The 14798-nt window shown below is 44.3% G+C and overlaps 1 protein-coding gene across 14 annotated transcripts in view; it reads left to right on the forward strand.

Moving 5' to 3' along the window:
• COL19A1 (collagen type XIX alpha 1 chain) overlaps nt 1-14798 on the forward strand; it is a 404037-nt gene that overhangs the window by 275339 nt on the left and 113900 nt on the right. For all 14 annotated transcript variants that reach the window (XR_008314075.1, XM_053286727.1, XM_053286726.1 and 11 more), the window contains one exon: nt 11019-11072. Coding sequence is in view for 13 of the 14 variants with exons in the window: in XM_053286727.1 (XP_053142702.1) it covers nt 11019-11072 (54 nt within the window). In the remaining variant the exon portion in view is untranslated. The remainder of the gene's footprint in view (nt 1-11018; nt 11073-14798) is intronic.

Raw genomic sequence — 14798 nt, forward strand, 5'->3', positions numbered from 1 at the left:
CTCTGTCACAGAAACCATATTTTTATTTTCAAGAGTGAGGCTGAAAGGGAAAGAGGTGCACATCTAGGTCCTTGCTTGCAAATCTGAAAAGTGGGAGAAACATTGGGAGAAATTTTTGTGTAAAATTCGAAGTCATTAGTCAGTACTTTGAAGGTGTATCGTCATGTTGTGATATTGCCTTGGTAGAGTGAATGTATCTCTTTTGATCACATCTTATTTCCTCATGTTTCTCATGCATTATGATACTTAATATTCTTCCCATAGAATGGGGATGGAGCTGCTCTGGGAAGAGCAGAAGGTTTCAAGTTCCCTCCCTGGCTTCTCCAAGATAGGGCTGAGAGAGATCCCTGCCTGCAACCTTGGAGAAGCTGCAGCCAGTCTGTGAAGACAATACTGAGCTAGATGGACCAATGGTCTGATTCAGTATATGGCAGCTTCCTATGTAACTGATTGTGGAAAGGTACTATGAAATGAAAATGGATATGTTTTCTAGTAGGAATACATGCTTTCAGTTGTATTCTCCGATCAGATAACTGGCTTTTCAAATCAATGCATGGTGGTTTATTACTCTTGAGAACTATTGTAGGCACAAAACAAACACATCATTGCATGATTGCTTCACAGAGTGACATTACTTGTCAGTCTCATTTCATGGGCTGATATTCTGACTAAACATGAGGCCACATGCCAGGAAGAAGCATCCCCTCAGTTGAAAGCTTCCTTAATTCCACAAGCACCTATTTTGTAAGGGGAGGGGGCAATTTTTCACTGATTTCTCCTTCCCCTGAATTGCCTTGCACCATCTGAAAAATACGTCCCTGAGGGTCATGCAGTCCTCAGGGACATATTTTCAGGTGGCATAGGGCACTTCCAGGGATAAAAGAGAAACTGTCTCCCCACTGCATTATAAGTGCTGCAGAGCCAAGGAAACTTCACACCAGGGATGTTTCTTCCTGGCACACAGCCACACACTTAGGAATTTAACGCAGAAATGAATTAGAGGCTAGAGGGACATAGAACTAGAACAGCTTGGTTGGAAGCTGATTCAGTCATGCATTGTTTTATTAAAATTCGAGTGAAATGTTCATCTGTGTGGATGGAAATCCATACACATATGGTAAAATCCCCTAGGGTGATCCAAAGTTCAGTATTTTATTTCTCCCCATATGCATGGATGGAAGCAAAAGGGTGTACCACCTTCCAGTTGTGGGCTATAAATCCTATAATCCCAATTCACAAATTGCCACGGATGATGGAACTTTTAGGCTAACATCTTTAGGAGGGCATCAATTTGAGACTTTTGCTTTAGACCCATAGAACTCACTGGGAAGGAAACCAGATCCTACTTGCCTAGCTCTATCCCTTTGTCAGTGTAGATCATGGATTCTCAATGTTGGATCTCCAGATGTTATAGGACTTCAGCTCCCATAATCCCCAGCTGCAGTGGCCTTTGGTTGGGGATTATGGGAGTTGAAGGCCAATAACATCTGGGTACCCAATGTTGAGAATCCCTGGTGTAGATAAATCTTGGGACTCTTTTCTTGCTGTGATACTAGAACATGGTGTATATAAAGTGACCCCTTGCCTAAATGTTACTTTGCCTAAAGGCAAAAACACAGTGAGCAGCATCCAGATACTCTCACAGTAAAATGTTGCCCCCATGTGCAACTATTTTTCCGAACCACCCCTTTTCTCTGATACCCCCTGAAAATATGTGTCTGTGGGCTGGGGGACCCTCAGGGACATACATCGGGGCAACAGAGGAAAGGAGGGGAAATCGGCTAAGCACTATGTTTTCTTGGATCGACTATGTGGTGCTTGTGATATAATACAACTTGAATAAGGTAAGTTAATTTGTAGTGGGGTTTATGTGTTGATATGGGAGAGGGTTGTTGTAGGTCACCCTTCATCTAATTTTCCTTCAGATTCTTCCAGCCCTTTGGTCCAGTGACCAACTATTTGACCTTGCAGATCATAATCTGCAGGTATAAACACTGTCCCTCTGTGTATATCTTTTTTTAAAATTTGTTGTTAAATTTGTATACCACCTTTCATTAAAACAACCCCAAAGTGGTTCACACAGGGAAAATTAAAACAAGACTATAAAAAATACACAATTAAAATATAAAGCTAGAATATAAAATCATAGATCTGACTAAAAAGATTTAAAATACAAGCACAATATAACCATCCAAAATACAAAGCAGCAGCAATAGAGACAAAAATATAAAAGTCTGGGTAAAGAGCCAAGATTTAACACACTTTCTAAAAACTGTGATGGAGACCGAGGAGCGAATAGCCACCAGGAGAGCATTCCAGAGTCTGGGACCTCCACAGAGAAGGCCCTGTCCCAAGTGCACGACAGCCTGGCCTCCCTCATTGTCGGCACCCGGAGCACAGCCTCCTCAGATGACCTCGTCAAGCGGGCAGCAACCCTTGGGAGCAGGTGGTCATTCAGGTATCCAGGGCCGAAACTGTTAAGACCTGGAAACAAACTGGCAGCCAGTGCACCTCTTTCAAAATGGGTGTGATGTGATCTCAGCAGGCAACTCCAGCTAAAATCCTAGCTGCTGCATTTTGCCCTAGCTGCAGTTTCTGAATATCCTTTAAGGGCAGCTCCACATAGATCACATTACAATAATCCACCAATGATGTGACTAAGGCGTGGGTAAGTGTGTCCAGATCTGCCTTCTCGAAAAAGGGACTTTTTAGCTGGTGCACTAGCTGAAGCTGTACAAAGCCACCCCTGGCCACCACCTTCACCTGAGCTTCCAAAGGACCAGCAATACCCCCAGGCTTCAAGGGGAGTGCAACCCCACCCAGAACTGGTAGAATCTCCTCATCCCAATTGGCTCTCCTACTGACCAACATTATCTCCATCTTGTCCAGATTCAGTCTCAGTATATTAGCCCACATCCAACCCATCACGGCCTCCAGCCCTCAATTCAGGACATCCACTGCCCCCCTAGGATCAGGTGACAAGGTGAGGTAGAGCTGAGTGTCATCTGCATATTGCTGACAATTCAGTCCAAGTCCCCGGTTGACCTCTCCCAGCGGTTTCTTGTAGATGTTAAAGAGCATGAGGGACAAAACTGAACCCTGTGGTACCTCATAGGCCAATGGCCATGGAGCTGAGCAGTTGTCTCTCAGCACCACCTTCTGGACCCTCCCCCCAAGGGCCAGAGCCACTCCAAAGCAGTACCTCTGATTCCCATACTTGAGAGGCAGTCCAGAAGGATACCATGGCTGACAGTATCGAATGCTGCTGAGAGGTCTAGCAGAACCCACAGGGACACACTCCGCCTGTCTAGTTCCTGGCGTAGATCATCCACTAGAGCAACCAAGGCAGTTTCAGTCCCATATCCAGGGCAGAAGCCAGATTGAAAAGGGTTTAAATAATCAGTATCATCCAAGACCCTCTGCAGCTGGGATGCCAGCACATGCTCTATCACTTTGCCCAAAAAGGGAAGGTTAGAGACAGGTCTATAGTTGTCCAGGTTGGCTGGATCAAAGGAGGGGTTTTTTTTAGTAATGGCATGATGGAATCCTGCTCTCGCTTAATGAAGCATTAATAATCACCTTCAACCATCTGCCTGTACCCTCCCTGGCAGCTTTTATTAGCCATGAAGGGCAAGAGTCAAGAACGCACAATGTAGCGCACATAGTACCCAGGATCTTGTCCACATCCTCAGGCTGCTCCAACTGAAAAGAATCCAACACAATAGGACCAGGTGGTACCTGAGGCATATCTGCCAGAACTGCCAGAACTCTGGAGTCCAAATCAGCACAGATGTGAGCAATTTTATCTGCAAAGTGGCGAGTAAACTGGTTACAACAGGCTGTAGATTAGGGGTGTGCAATTCGGGTTTTTGGGTGATTCGGCTCGGACCCGAGCTGAATCACCCCTGTTCTGTTTTGTGCCCGAATCTGGGTCACCCGAATCACTCTTGATTCGGTTCGGATTCGGATTTAATCCGAATCGATTCGGGGGTAAAAAGGGGCCCAGGGGCAAAATTTTGGGGTGGGGTGGTAGTGCCCAATGGGTAGAGTCTACCACCCCAATTTCAGGGGGATTGGGCAAAATCCTGATTTTTGGTGAATTTTTAAAGTTTTAGTGACTTTGGGGCAGTTTGGGGGCATAGCATGGGATTTGGGCAAAAGGAGTGGGGTGGGGTGGTAGTTCCTAATGGGTGCAGGCTACCACCCCAATTTCAGGGGGATTGGGTAAAGGGCTGATTTTTGGTAAATTTCTGAAATTTTCATGTCTTTGGAGCAGATTGGGGCATATTGGGGCAGAAAGTGGGGCCTGGGGCAGAATAGTGGGGTGGGGTGGTAGTGCCTCATGGGTTCAGGCTACCACCCCAATTTCAGGGGGTTTGGACAAAGGGGTGATTTTTTGAGAATTTTTGAAGTTTTGGTGACTTTGGGGCAGTTTGGGGGCAGAAAGTGGATCTGCCCCAAAATAGTGGGGTGGGGTGGTAGTGCCTCATGGGTGGAGGCTACCACCACAATTTCAGGGGGATTGGGCAGAGGGCTGATTTTTTGAGAATTTTTGAAGTTTGGGTGTCTTTGGGGCAGATTGGGGGCAGAAAGTGGATCTGCCCCAAAGGAGTGGGCTGGGCTGGTAGATAGTGCCTAATGGCTGGAGGCTACCACCCATGCCCAATTTAAGAGTGATTGGGCAGAGGGGGGAATTTTGGTGAATTTATTTGTATGAGGTTTGTCTTCATAAGGTGAAGTGTGCTAAATTGATTACTTCCTCATATTATTCATAGTAAAGGAAAGTGTGAAAAAGTGAAAGTGGGGTCATGAGAGTTGTTTAATTGAAAAAAATCTCATTTGCTATGATAGAATGAGAATTCACACCTCAGTTCTAAGGTGTGAATTCTCATTCTATCATAGCAAATGAGATTTTTTTCAATTAAACAGCTCTCATGACCCCACTTTCACTTTTTCACACTTTCCTTTACTATGAATAATATGAGGAAGTAATCAATTTAGCACACTTCACCTTATGAAGACAAACCTCATAAAAATAAATTCACCAAAATTCACCCCCTGCCCAATCACTCTTAAATTGGGCATGGGTGGTAGCCTCCACCCATTAGACACTATCTACCAGCCCACCCCACTATTTTGGGGCAGATCCACTTTCTGCCCCCAAACTGCCCCAAAGTCACTAAAACTTCAAAAATTCTCAAAAAATCACCCCTGTGTCCAAACCCCCTGAAATTGGGGTGGTAGCCTCCACCCATGAGGCACTACCACCCCACCCCACTATTCTGCCCCAGGCCCCACTTTTTGCCCCAATATGCCCCAATCTGCCCCAAAGACATGAAAATTTCAGAAATTTACCAAAAATCAGCCCTTTGCCCAATCCCCCTGAAATTGGGGTGGTAGCCTGCACCCATTAGGCACTACCACCCCACCCCATTCCTTTTGCCCAGATCCCATGCTATGCCCCCGAACTGCCCCAAAGTCACTAAAACTTTAAAAAAATCGCCAAAAATCAGCCATGAACCGAATCACCCGAATTTTTCGGGTCCGAAATTCAGGTGATTCGGCTCGTGCCCGAAAAATATCGGGGGACATCGGGGGTGATTCGGTTCGGCCCCGAATCACCCGAAATTGTTCATTTCGGGCACAGATCGTTCTGTGCCCGAAATTTTTTGCACATCCCTACTGTAGATGATTCCTCCTCCATTACTTGGAGGGGGATGTGTGGCCAATGTCTTTGCTACACAAAACAGCTCCGCTGGTCTGCACTGAGCAGATTCAGTAGAGGTGGAGAAAAGGTGTTTCTTCGCCGCCCCCACTGCCACGGAGTAGTCACTAAAATGGGCTCTAGCCTGTGTTCGGTCAGATTCGTCATAACTCTTCCTCCAGTGTTATTCCAGCCGTCGCCAAAGTTGTTTCATTGCCCTAAGCTCCAAGGAAAACCAAGGAGCAGAACGGACTCCTCCAAGCTGGAGAGGGTGTTTAGGAGCAACTGTGTCAACAGCTTGGACAGTCTTTCCGTTCCAGAGATTTACCAGGGCCTTGACAGAGTCACCAGCTCTGGACACTGTAAACTCCCAAGGCCTGCCTGGAAACCGAGTGGATCCATAAGCCTCTGGGGGCGGACCATTCTAATCGGTCCACCACCCCTGCAGAGTGTAGATGGCAGTCATATTAAACCCCACCAGGTGATTATCTGTCCATGACAAGGGAGTTAACTCCCCCACCTCAAGATCATTTATTCCCTGTTTGGCAAAAAGCAGATCCAGATTATGTCCTGCCATGAGGATAGGGCCAGATACCAGCTGAGATAGGCCCATGGTTGCCATGGAGACCATGAAATCCTGAGCCGCTCCTACTTGGGGGGCATCAGTATGGACATTGAAATTCCCCAAGACAATAAGTTTGGGGGAACCCAAAGCCACCTCCAAGATCACCTCCGCCAGCTCAGGTAGGGAGACTGAATTGCAGCAGGGTGATCAGTACACCAGCAGAATCCCAAACCTATCTCAGAGGCCCACGCTCAAGAACAAACACTCAAAATTTTGAGACTGCTTGACCGGGCACCTGGAAATGGGAAAGGTCTTACGACAGATGACTGCAATGCCCCCTCCTTGACCCTTCAGACGGGACTGCTGCAGTATCAGGAAACCCGGAGGACAGAGCTGAGAGAGACCAACCCCACCCAGCTCATCCAACCAGGTCTCCATCACACATACCAGGTCAGCATGCTCATCCACAATCAAATCATGGATAAGAGATGTTTTAACATTTACCGACCTGGCATTCAACAGCAGCATCCTAATCCTCCAGGGTGTGTTCTTAGAGCTCCCTGGGGCTAAAGGGTTGGGTGAAGAGCTGGGAAAAGGAACAGGCCTCAGTTGCCTGGCCCATTTCCCCCTGTAATGGCCTGCCCAGCTCTCACTGCCATATGTCCCTCTGCCCGCTACCTGTGATATTGCCACCCCAGACCATCCCCACTTTTCTGCTCTCCCAAACACATCTCCTCAGCCCAACCAACCACAGCTCCTCTGATTGATAAAGACCAGGTCCAAGACTCACTCAGTCATATTCTCTTGCTGGCTTCTTGATGGAAAAAAGGAAGGTCTTCTGAGGCCCCAGGCTGCTCACCCCAAGGCTGAGAGCCACCAGGACAAGAGCCCTTGTGCTCTCACCCTTCTGCTGGTACCAAGAGGCTCACGCCTCTGGCCCTGCCTGCTCTTTGTAGCAGCAGCAGGCCCAGTGATGGGCACACCTGGAGGAGGTGGGGCAGAGGAAAACACAGCAGTCAGTGCCCCACCCAGGCTGTCTCTCTTGCTTCCCACCAAAGCTGTCTCTCTTCCTATGAGTGTTGTGAGCATTAATGCAGTAGTGTTTGCAAAGGATGCTCTGGACTGAACACACTTATAAGAACTTGAAAATGTATCAGAGGTATTAACACTTGTGTCTGGGTCAAGGCCAATATAAATAGCAGATAATGGTGGTGGTGTTTTTCTGAACTGTTTTCTGTAGCAGCTGCTTTAAAATTGCTTTGCTGGCTCATTTGTTTCGCTTTGTTTCTCAGAAAATGTCTTTATATAGCTATAAATATTTATAATTTCATAATTCTGGGTCTGGATGGCTTCAGCTGTGATTAATCTTGTTTGGCAAGTCCTGATTAGACTGTCTCAAAGTGGGAAGCTTTCTTAGGATGGCTCCTTTGGGGTGCAGTGGAGGAGCTTTGCTGAGAATAGTTTAGGGTGACTTGAAACTCTATTCCGCCCCCCACCCCACCAAATCTGACAGTTCTCTGAACCTGAATCATCATCTTACAATATGATACATCAGATGAAAAAAAAAGGTTCTGAGACTAAATGTCCCAGTATTTTAATCGCTTTGCTTTTTAACTGAGTCTTTCAAGACAGCTTATAATCCAAAAACACATACTTTTTTTCTGTGTGGATGATGCACAACATCATCATTTCCCCCTGATCTGTTGTGGGGTTAACACATTAAAGGAAGGTGTCAATGCTTACTAGTACACATGTTTTGTCTGTATATCCTGGGATAGATGAACTGCTGGTCTGTAGGCTTGTGCCCGAAACGTTTCGGGTGTAGGGGCTGTTTCGGCGTTTCGGCGCCGGTGGGGGAGAGTGTACTCACCCCCCCGCCCCGTTCCCCCCATTGACCGGAAGTCGCGAGCGCGTGTGCGCCCGTCGTGCACGTGCGCGCTCGCGACTTCCAGCCACTTCCGGCCGACGGGGGAAACGGGGCGGCAGGGAGGAATGCTGCCGCCCCGAGGGGCTTTAAATTTGGAGAGCGCTGGCGGGGGAAACGCAGCGGGGGGGTGAGTACACTCTCCCCCACCCTTAAAGCTCTACCCCCGTCATGCCGAAGATTTTCTGTGCACATCCCTACTGGTCTGACAGTATGAAGCAGTTAACAGCTCATGAGGAAGGCCCATAGCTCAGTTGCAGAATGCATACATGCAAAAGGCTGCAGGTTTATATTTGGATTTTTATATTTATATCTCACCTTTCTTCTAGTGATGTGCATAACAGGTTCACTCATGAACCAGAGCACCACAAACTGGGATGGTTTAAGCAGTTCAATTGTGAACCGCTTTGAACCAGTTCATGCTGGTTCATTGAACCAACCAGCCCAGCTAATTGGTTTGACTGAATCAGTTCACTTTTGGTCCGGTTCATGCAGAATTCAAACTGAATTTGGGCCAAACTGTGTCAAATGGTCCGTGCACACCGCTACTTTCTTCTTTCATGAAACTCAAGGTGGTGTACATGGGGCTTCCAAGTGGCCAGCCATTCAAGTATTTACCAGACTTGGACGTGTGTAGCTTTAGCAAGGTGCCTGCATTGTGTGCCCTCAGATCATGCCTTGGAACCCAGTCGACTGGCCTCTCTAGTTAAAAAGGGGATTTTAAGTAGAGATGGACAAGTTCTCTCAAGCATGCCCCATACAACTCAGAACTGATGTGACTTCTCCCCTTGCCAACTTCCCAAATCAGAAGAACCTGGAACATTTTTCTGATCTAAAGCAGGGATTTGAAAAATGGCCTTTCAGATTCCCCATCCTCAAAGGCCCTGCTTCACCAGTTCCTCCCTCACTTCCAAAAAATATCTCTTTCCCTTTACTTATCAGTTGGGTGATGGGAGTGAGAAGGGGAAAGGTTTTTTCATCTCCTTCCTCCCCTTGTACTGCTGCTCCTGCTGCCAGTGGACCACTAAGTCTCATCAACAACAACAATGGATATTTATATACCACTTTTCAACAAATGTTCCCAAAGCAGCTTACAAAGAGAAATAAAAATAAATAAAGATGGATCCCTGTCCCCAAGGGGCTCACAATCTTAAAAAAAGAAATGTAAGACAGACACCAGCAACAGCCACTGGAGGGATGCTGTGCTGGGGCTGGATAGGCCCAGTTACTCTCCCCTGCTCAATAAAGAGAGTTGCCACTTTTAAAAGGCGCCTCTTTGCTCAATTAGCAGGGGCACCCACCCTTAGTGGTCTAGCAGCAGGAATAACAGCAGTGGGGCAAGGAGATGAAAGGGTTTTAACAGTTTTAAAGCCTCCCTCCTTTCCTTGAGTTACCACTACTGTTTCCACCACTACTGGATTGGTGAGTAAAAAGGGTGTGTGTGTGTCTGGGGAGCAGGTAGGGGATGGGGCCATAGCTCAGTGGGAGAGGATCTGCTTTGCATTCAGGAGCAACCAGGTTCAATCCCTGGCATCTCCAGGTAAAGTTGGGGGAGGGGGAACTCCTGCCTTTAAACCTTGGAGAGCTGTTGCCATTCAGTGTATGCAATAGTGAGCTAGATGGACCAAAGTTCTGACAAGGCAGCTTCTTGTGTTCCTGTGCTGAGGGCTTTGGGGGAATCTTTTGGGAAGGAGAAATCAGCGAATTTCTGGATTCAAGCTTGGGAAAGAACTTTGGGAGTTTCAGAAACTCTCATTTCATTTGAGGTAGATGTTTTATGAGCTGCTGAGGTTCTTTTCCAAACATGGAAAAGTTTGCCAGACTCTGAGGCTATTCTGACAATCAGGCAAAATTGGGCTAGGAGAGCCTAGCCCAATTTCACCTGACCGTGTGAACCACTGGGCTCTCGGGTGAGCCTGGTGGCTTCCAGGTGGTTAATTCACCTAACTACCCCTCCCCTTAAACCCGTTTTTCAAAATTGTGAGTAGCCACAGCTACTCATGAGTAGACCCCCAGCCAGGAAGCTTAAAAGCAGCCTCCCGGTTCAGGGATCTCTCCACTATGCCCTGCGTGCTCACGCAGGGCATACTGGAACTTCCAGCCCCCAATCCTCCCGGTCTCCGCCAGCTCCATCACGAAGCTGGCAGTCGTGTGGGTGGCCGCTGTGGCTGCCCAGAGCAGACTGTCTCCTCGCAACCCCCCTAGAGGCTCTTCTCACCGATCGTGAGACAAACCTCTCTCTAATCTTAAGAAGGAGAGCTGGGAAATATCTTTGCCTAAGACCTTGGACAGCCATTGCCAGTCAGCTGTACAGTACTGGGCTAGAAGGACTGCTGGTTTGACTCAGTAGAAGACAACTTCATCTACTAAAGGATGGTTTTGTGGTTTTGCATTACAGGGAGAGGGATGTTTGGAAATCTGAAATATAGGAGTTGTTGGAAGCTTGCCTCCTCTTTCTTGTTTTTCAATAAATAAAGGCATATTAGAGAAAGAAAAAGTACACAGAGTTGTCAGGCTTGACTAAGGCTTTAAAGTGTGTGTGTGTGTGTGTGTGTGTGTGTGTGTGTGTGTGTGTGTGTGTTGACATTGACACAAATTATTCAGACACAGTTTGATGCTAATTGAATTTTTTTTCACCTGAGCAGTGTTTCTAAGGATCAGGAAGATTTTTTTTTTTAAAAAAAATCTATTTGTGTTTATGTGCTTTCAGAAGTTACAATAAATGAATAATGCCTAGTAATCAATTTTCTGCACTTGGAAATATTTCATTACTTGGATTTCAATCGAAATGACAAATTTAGGTCTTGACATTTTTCCGAGTCTAGGGGCCTCCAGGTGTGCCAGGATTTCAAGATTTCTTTAAAGGGCCATATTATCAGGTATGAACGTTCTAATTTACATTAGAAAGAATGAAGGATATGGATGGTTTCATGACATCCTGTCTTACATTATGCTTGTATTTTGCATGTAGAGGGGTGGGCTGAGAAAGGAGAATAGCAAGAATGCTAATGAAACTGGATGACATCCCAAGTTTACTCAAGGAATTCCCATTAATTTAAAAGGACAAATTGGGTTTGCCTAGGATGCCAACCACTTTTCAGACATTTAATTCTCTGTTGTTGTTTACATATGCTGACCATACATTGAGGCAAGTTCCATAAAGCTCCTATAAACAAAATACTAATAGTGCTTGCTTGCTTCTTCTCTATCTAAAAGGCAGATTGTCTGCCATTACTTGAGGGCACTCTCTTTGAGGCACCTTTGATAAACTGGGGCTTCCCCAGAATGCAATTGAAAACAACTTCCTTTCTGTATGGAACTGTTTAGTAAATTATTCTCTGGTGTTTATGATGCTGTTAGAGTTCTAAAATTCAGAGTTGTCCTGATTGGGATAATTATTGGATTTTATGGTAATAATTTTGATGAGCCTTAATATTGTATTCATAAGGGTGTGATTTTTAGGGTAATGTAATATGTTTTATAATTGTTGTAAGCCTCCTGAAGCTTAATTGGAGGAAGGAACATAAAAACTGAAGCAAGAAACCAGTCAGTCTATTGTGTCTCATTCAGCACAGCCTCAAAATACATTTTGCTCAGTGCAGTTTCTTTCTGAGCCATTTTTAGAAGGGCGGTATAGAAATTGAAATAATAATAATAATAATAATAATAATAATAATAATAATAATATCTTTTATTCCGAGAACAAAATCAGTTAAACCATTTTATTATCCATATCTATAATATACGGTAGATTTTACTGTTTAGAGATCTTGTTCTTACTGAACTGTTATTTGAAGGGCTACTTACTGGTCAGATTCCTTAATCCATTCTGCATGAAAAACTTGTTTTATTGATGAATGTGATATGCTGTGTTAGTCAATTAACTTGTTTTATTGAGATTTTTCTTCCCCCTTATACATAGTTTGTTTCTCATAATAATTCTCGGTATATTTGGCATCAAGTTTTAATGGCCTTCTAATTCCACATTATATAAGATTAACTTAGTGGCAGGTGACATGAACCACAGTGGAAGTCCCCAGGGTTTGATGTGCATCTGTCTGTGAGATTCATGTTTCCCACTGCCACAAAGTTCTACAAATTCCTAAGTCATCTCATGTTTCCCATTTAATATCTCCTGGCAAAACTTGGGCCAGCTGTTTTGCCTTCCAGAAATTAATCATCTTTAAAATCCTCTTACAGTGCACCAACACACTCCTCCCGTCAGCTGTCCAGTGTGAAGCATTTAATGACTTATTCTCAAGTGAGCAACTTGCTAAAGAAGGAGAGCTAGGTTTAGTATTGAGGATGATGGAAGAGATGACTTGCCAATCTAAATTTCAGATTTCAATACTTAGACTCTCTGGAACCAGTTACAACAGGCCTGACGCAAGCCTTGAAAATGGATCAGTGACACTCAGTGAAATAATGTGTATTTAGGAGAAATAATTTGCCTTTTGGGAAGACTTGAAGATCTATTGAAGTACATAATGTACCTTTATATGCCTGACCTAAGTACCACCATTCTCCTACTGTTAGACTTCACAGTGGACGACTGCTTACTACACAGCTTAGGAATTGGCAGATTTCTTTATTTACAACACATAATATAAGTACATAACATATAAAAAGCTATGTGGCAAAAGGCATCTTGTAAAAGCCAAACCATGTTCACATTTTAAATGACAAAAACAGATGCTCTTCTGGGTGTAAAAAGAAAAAAATGCAGAACCAATATGTTTCAAGACAGATAACTCTTCATCAAGGAAGTAAAAGGGATATATATAAAATAATGTGAAGCAACATAAAATGCCATAAAATTCTGAATAAACTGTCAAAGATTAAAAAGTATAGAACAAAGGGAGAATGAATAGCAAATATAGAATATTATGGAAATATAAAAAGACTAAACTACAGACATTAAGAACTATAAATGCCTATTGTTTTCTGTCGTGTATATTATTGCTTGTAAGCCACCCTGAGTCCTATGGGAGTAGGGCGACATATAAATCTAAATAAATAAGTAAACTACCCTTAAACTCCAGGTTTAGGGCACCCAGCCAAATAATGGAGGCATGTTCTAGTGACACCAGTGTTTAAGGGTGCTGTGTTACATTCAGTACTTTTGCCAGTGTTTTGCTGTTTTCAGCACCAAAAAAGTGCCTATGTAAAACTTCATGGACTGGAAAGACCCCAAGTTATTTGTTGGGATTGCAGAACCACTGACTGATGCTACTACTTATGTAAAATTAATCCTCCCACACACACACACACACACACCATCTTGAATCCTTTGGATGCAAGGCTGACTTGTGTAGCTAATTCCTGGTTAGGGTGAACAAGCTGTGTCCATTTTAAAGTGCCAGTTCACATGGCCAAGGTGGCATATTGTATGTGTGCCTTTAGTTTTGTCCCTGTAGCACTCTTACAGGGATTCAAAGCACTTTTGTCTATGCCCACTTGCTTTATTTATGGTTTGAAGTTCACATCTTTACTCTTAGCTAGCCAATTGTGATTTTGAATAAGTTCACATTTAAAATGTTCTCTTGTGTATGCAAAGTCAGTTATATGGTTTAGATGCGGTCATTGAATTGGAACATTTCCATTAAAATACATTCCCATTTTCAAAATTTATATACATTCTGAAAATGCTATTTTTTGTTCCCTTTCTCTTTTCTGACTGCCTGATGTAGAGGAATATTTTTCCAATTGTGCTTTTAATGAGTGAATGAAATGTGCATATTGTTCTGAATAGTACACTTCGATGCAGCGCTGTGTGTTGGGCTTATAAAGAACTCAGAAGTGCTTGGAAGCATTATAAGAACTCGGAAATGCTTGGAAGCACTAAAAGATAGTAATTATGTTTAAGTCTTCCCAGCATGTTCATTTAAAAACAGAGGTACCAGTGTCCAGACAGAATACATCTCAATGTTCAAGTGAGGAACAACCCAAATATTAGAACCAATTTAAAGCTATTTCCGATTTTACGAAGGAACAACCCAAGGAACAACCCAAATATTACAACCAATTTAAAGCTATATCAGATTTTACAAAGAAGTGAGGAAAGAGTGGGCAATTCATACAACCACGGTCAATTCATATAAACTTCTTCCCCTGTTTCCACTGCAGTGTGGGAAGAAGGACTAGTGGATTGCCCCAGTAATGATCTACTACCTCCTCATACAGTTCAAAGGGGATCTCAGAGCAGAGTATTTCTGTTTGATATGATGACAGGCTAATCTGTGGAGACAAGTTCATGCCACAAGTCATAATTCAGAGACCCACCTTTGTACCATCCTGGCCGATAACATCAGCTGAGACTGCCTATTTGACCACAACATCCATTACTATAGTTAAACAGTAAGAGAGCCAGCGTGGTGTAGTGGTTAGAGTGCTGGACTAGGACCGGGGAGACCCGAGTTCAAATCGCCATTCAGCCATGAAACTAGCTGGGTGACTCTGGGCCAGTCACTTCTCTCTCAGCCTAACCTACTTCACAGGGTTGTTGTGAAAGAGAAACTCAAGTATGTAGCACACCGCTCTGGGCTCCTTGGAGGAAGAGTGGGATATAAATATTAATTATTATTATTATTAAAGAACATTACAAA

This window comes from Hemicordylus capensis, chromosome 1, assembly GCF_027244095.1.
Source record: "Hemicordylus capensis ecotype Gifberg chromosome 1, rHemCap1.1.pri, whole genome shotgun sequence".
In the NCBI taxonomy this organism is placed as follows: Eukaryota; Metazoa; Chordata; class Lepidosauria; order Squamata; family Cordylidae; genus Hemicordylus; species Hemicordylus capensis.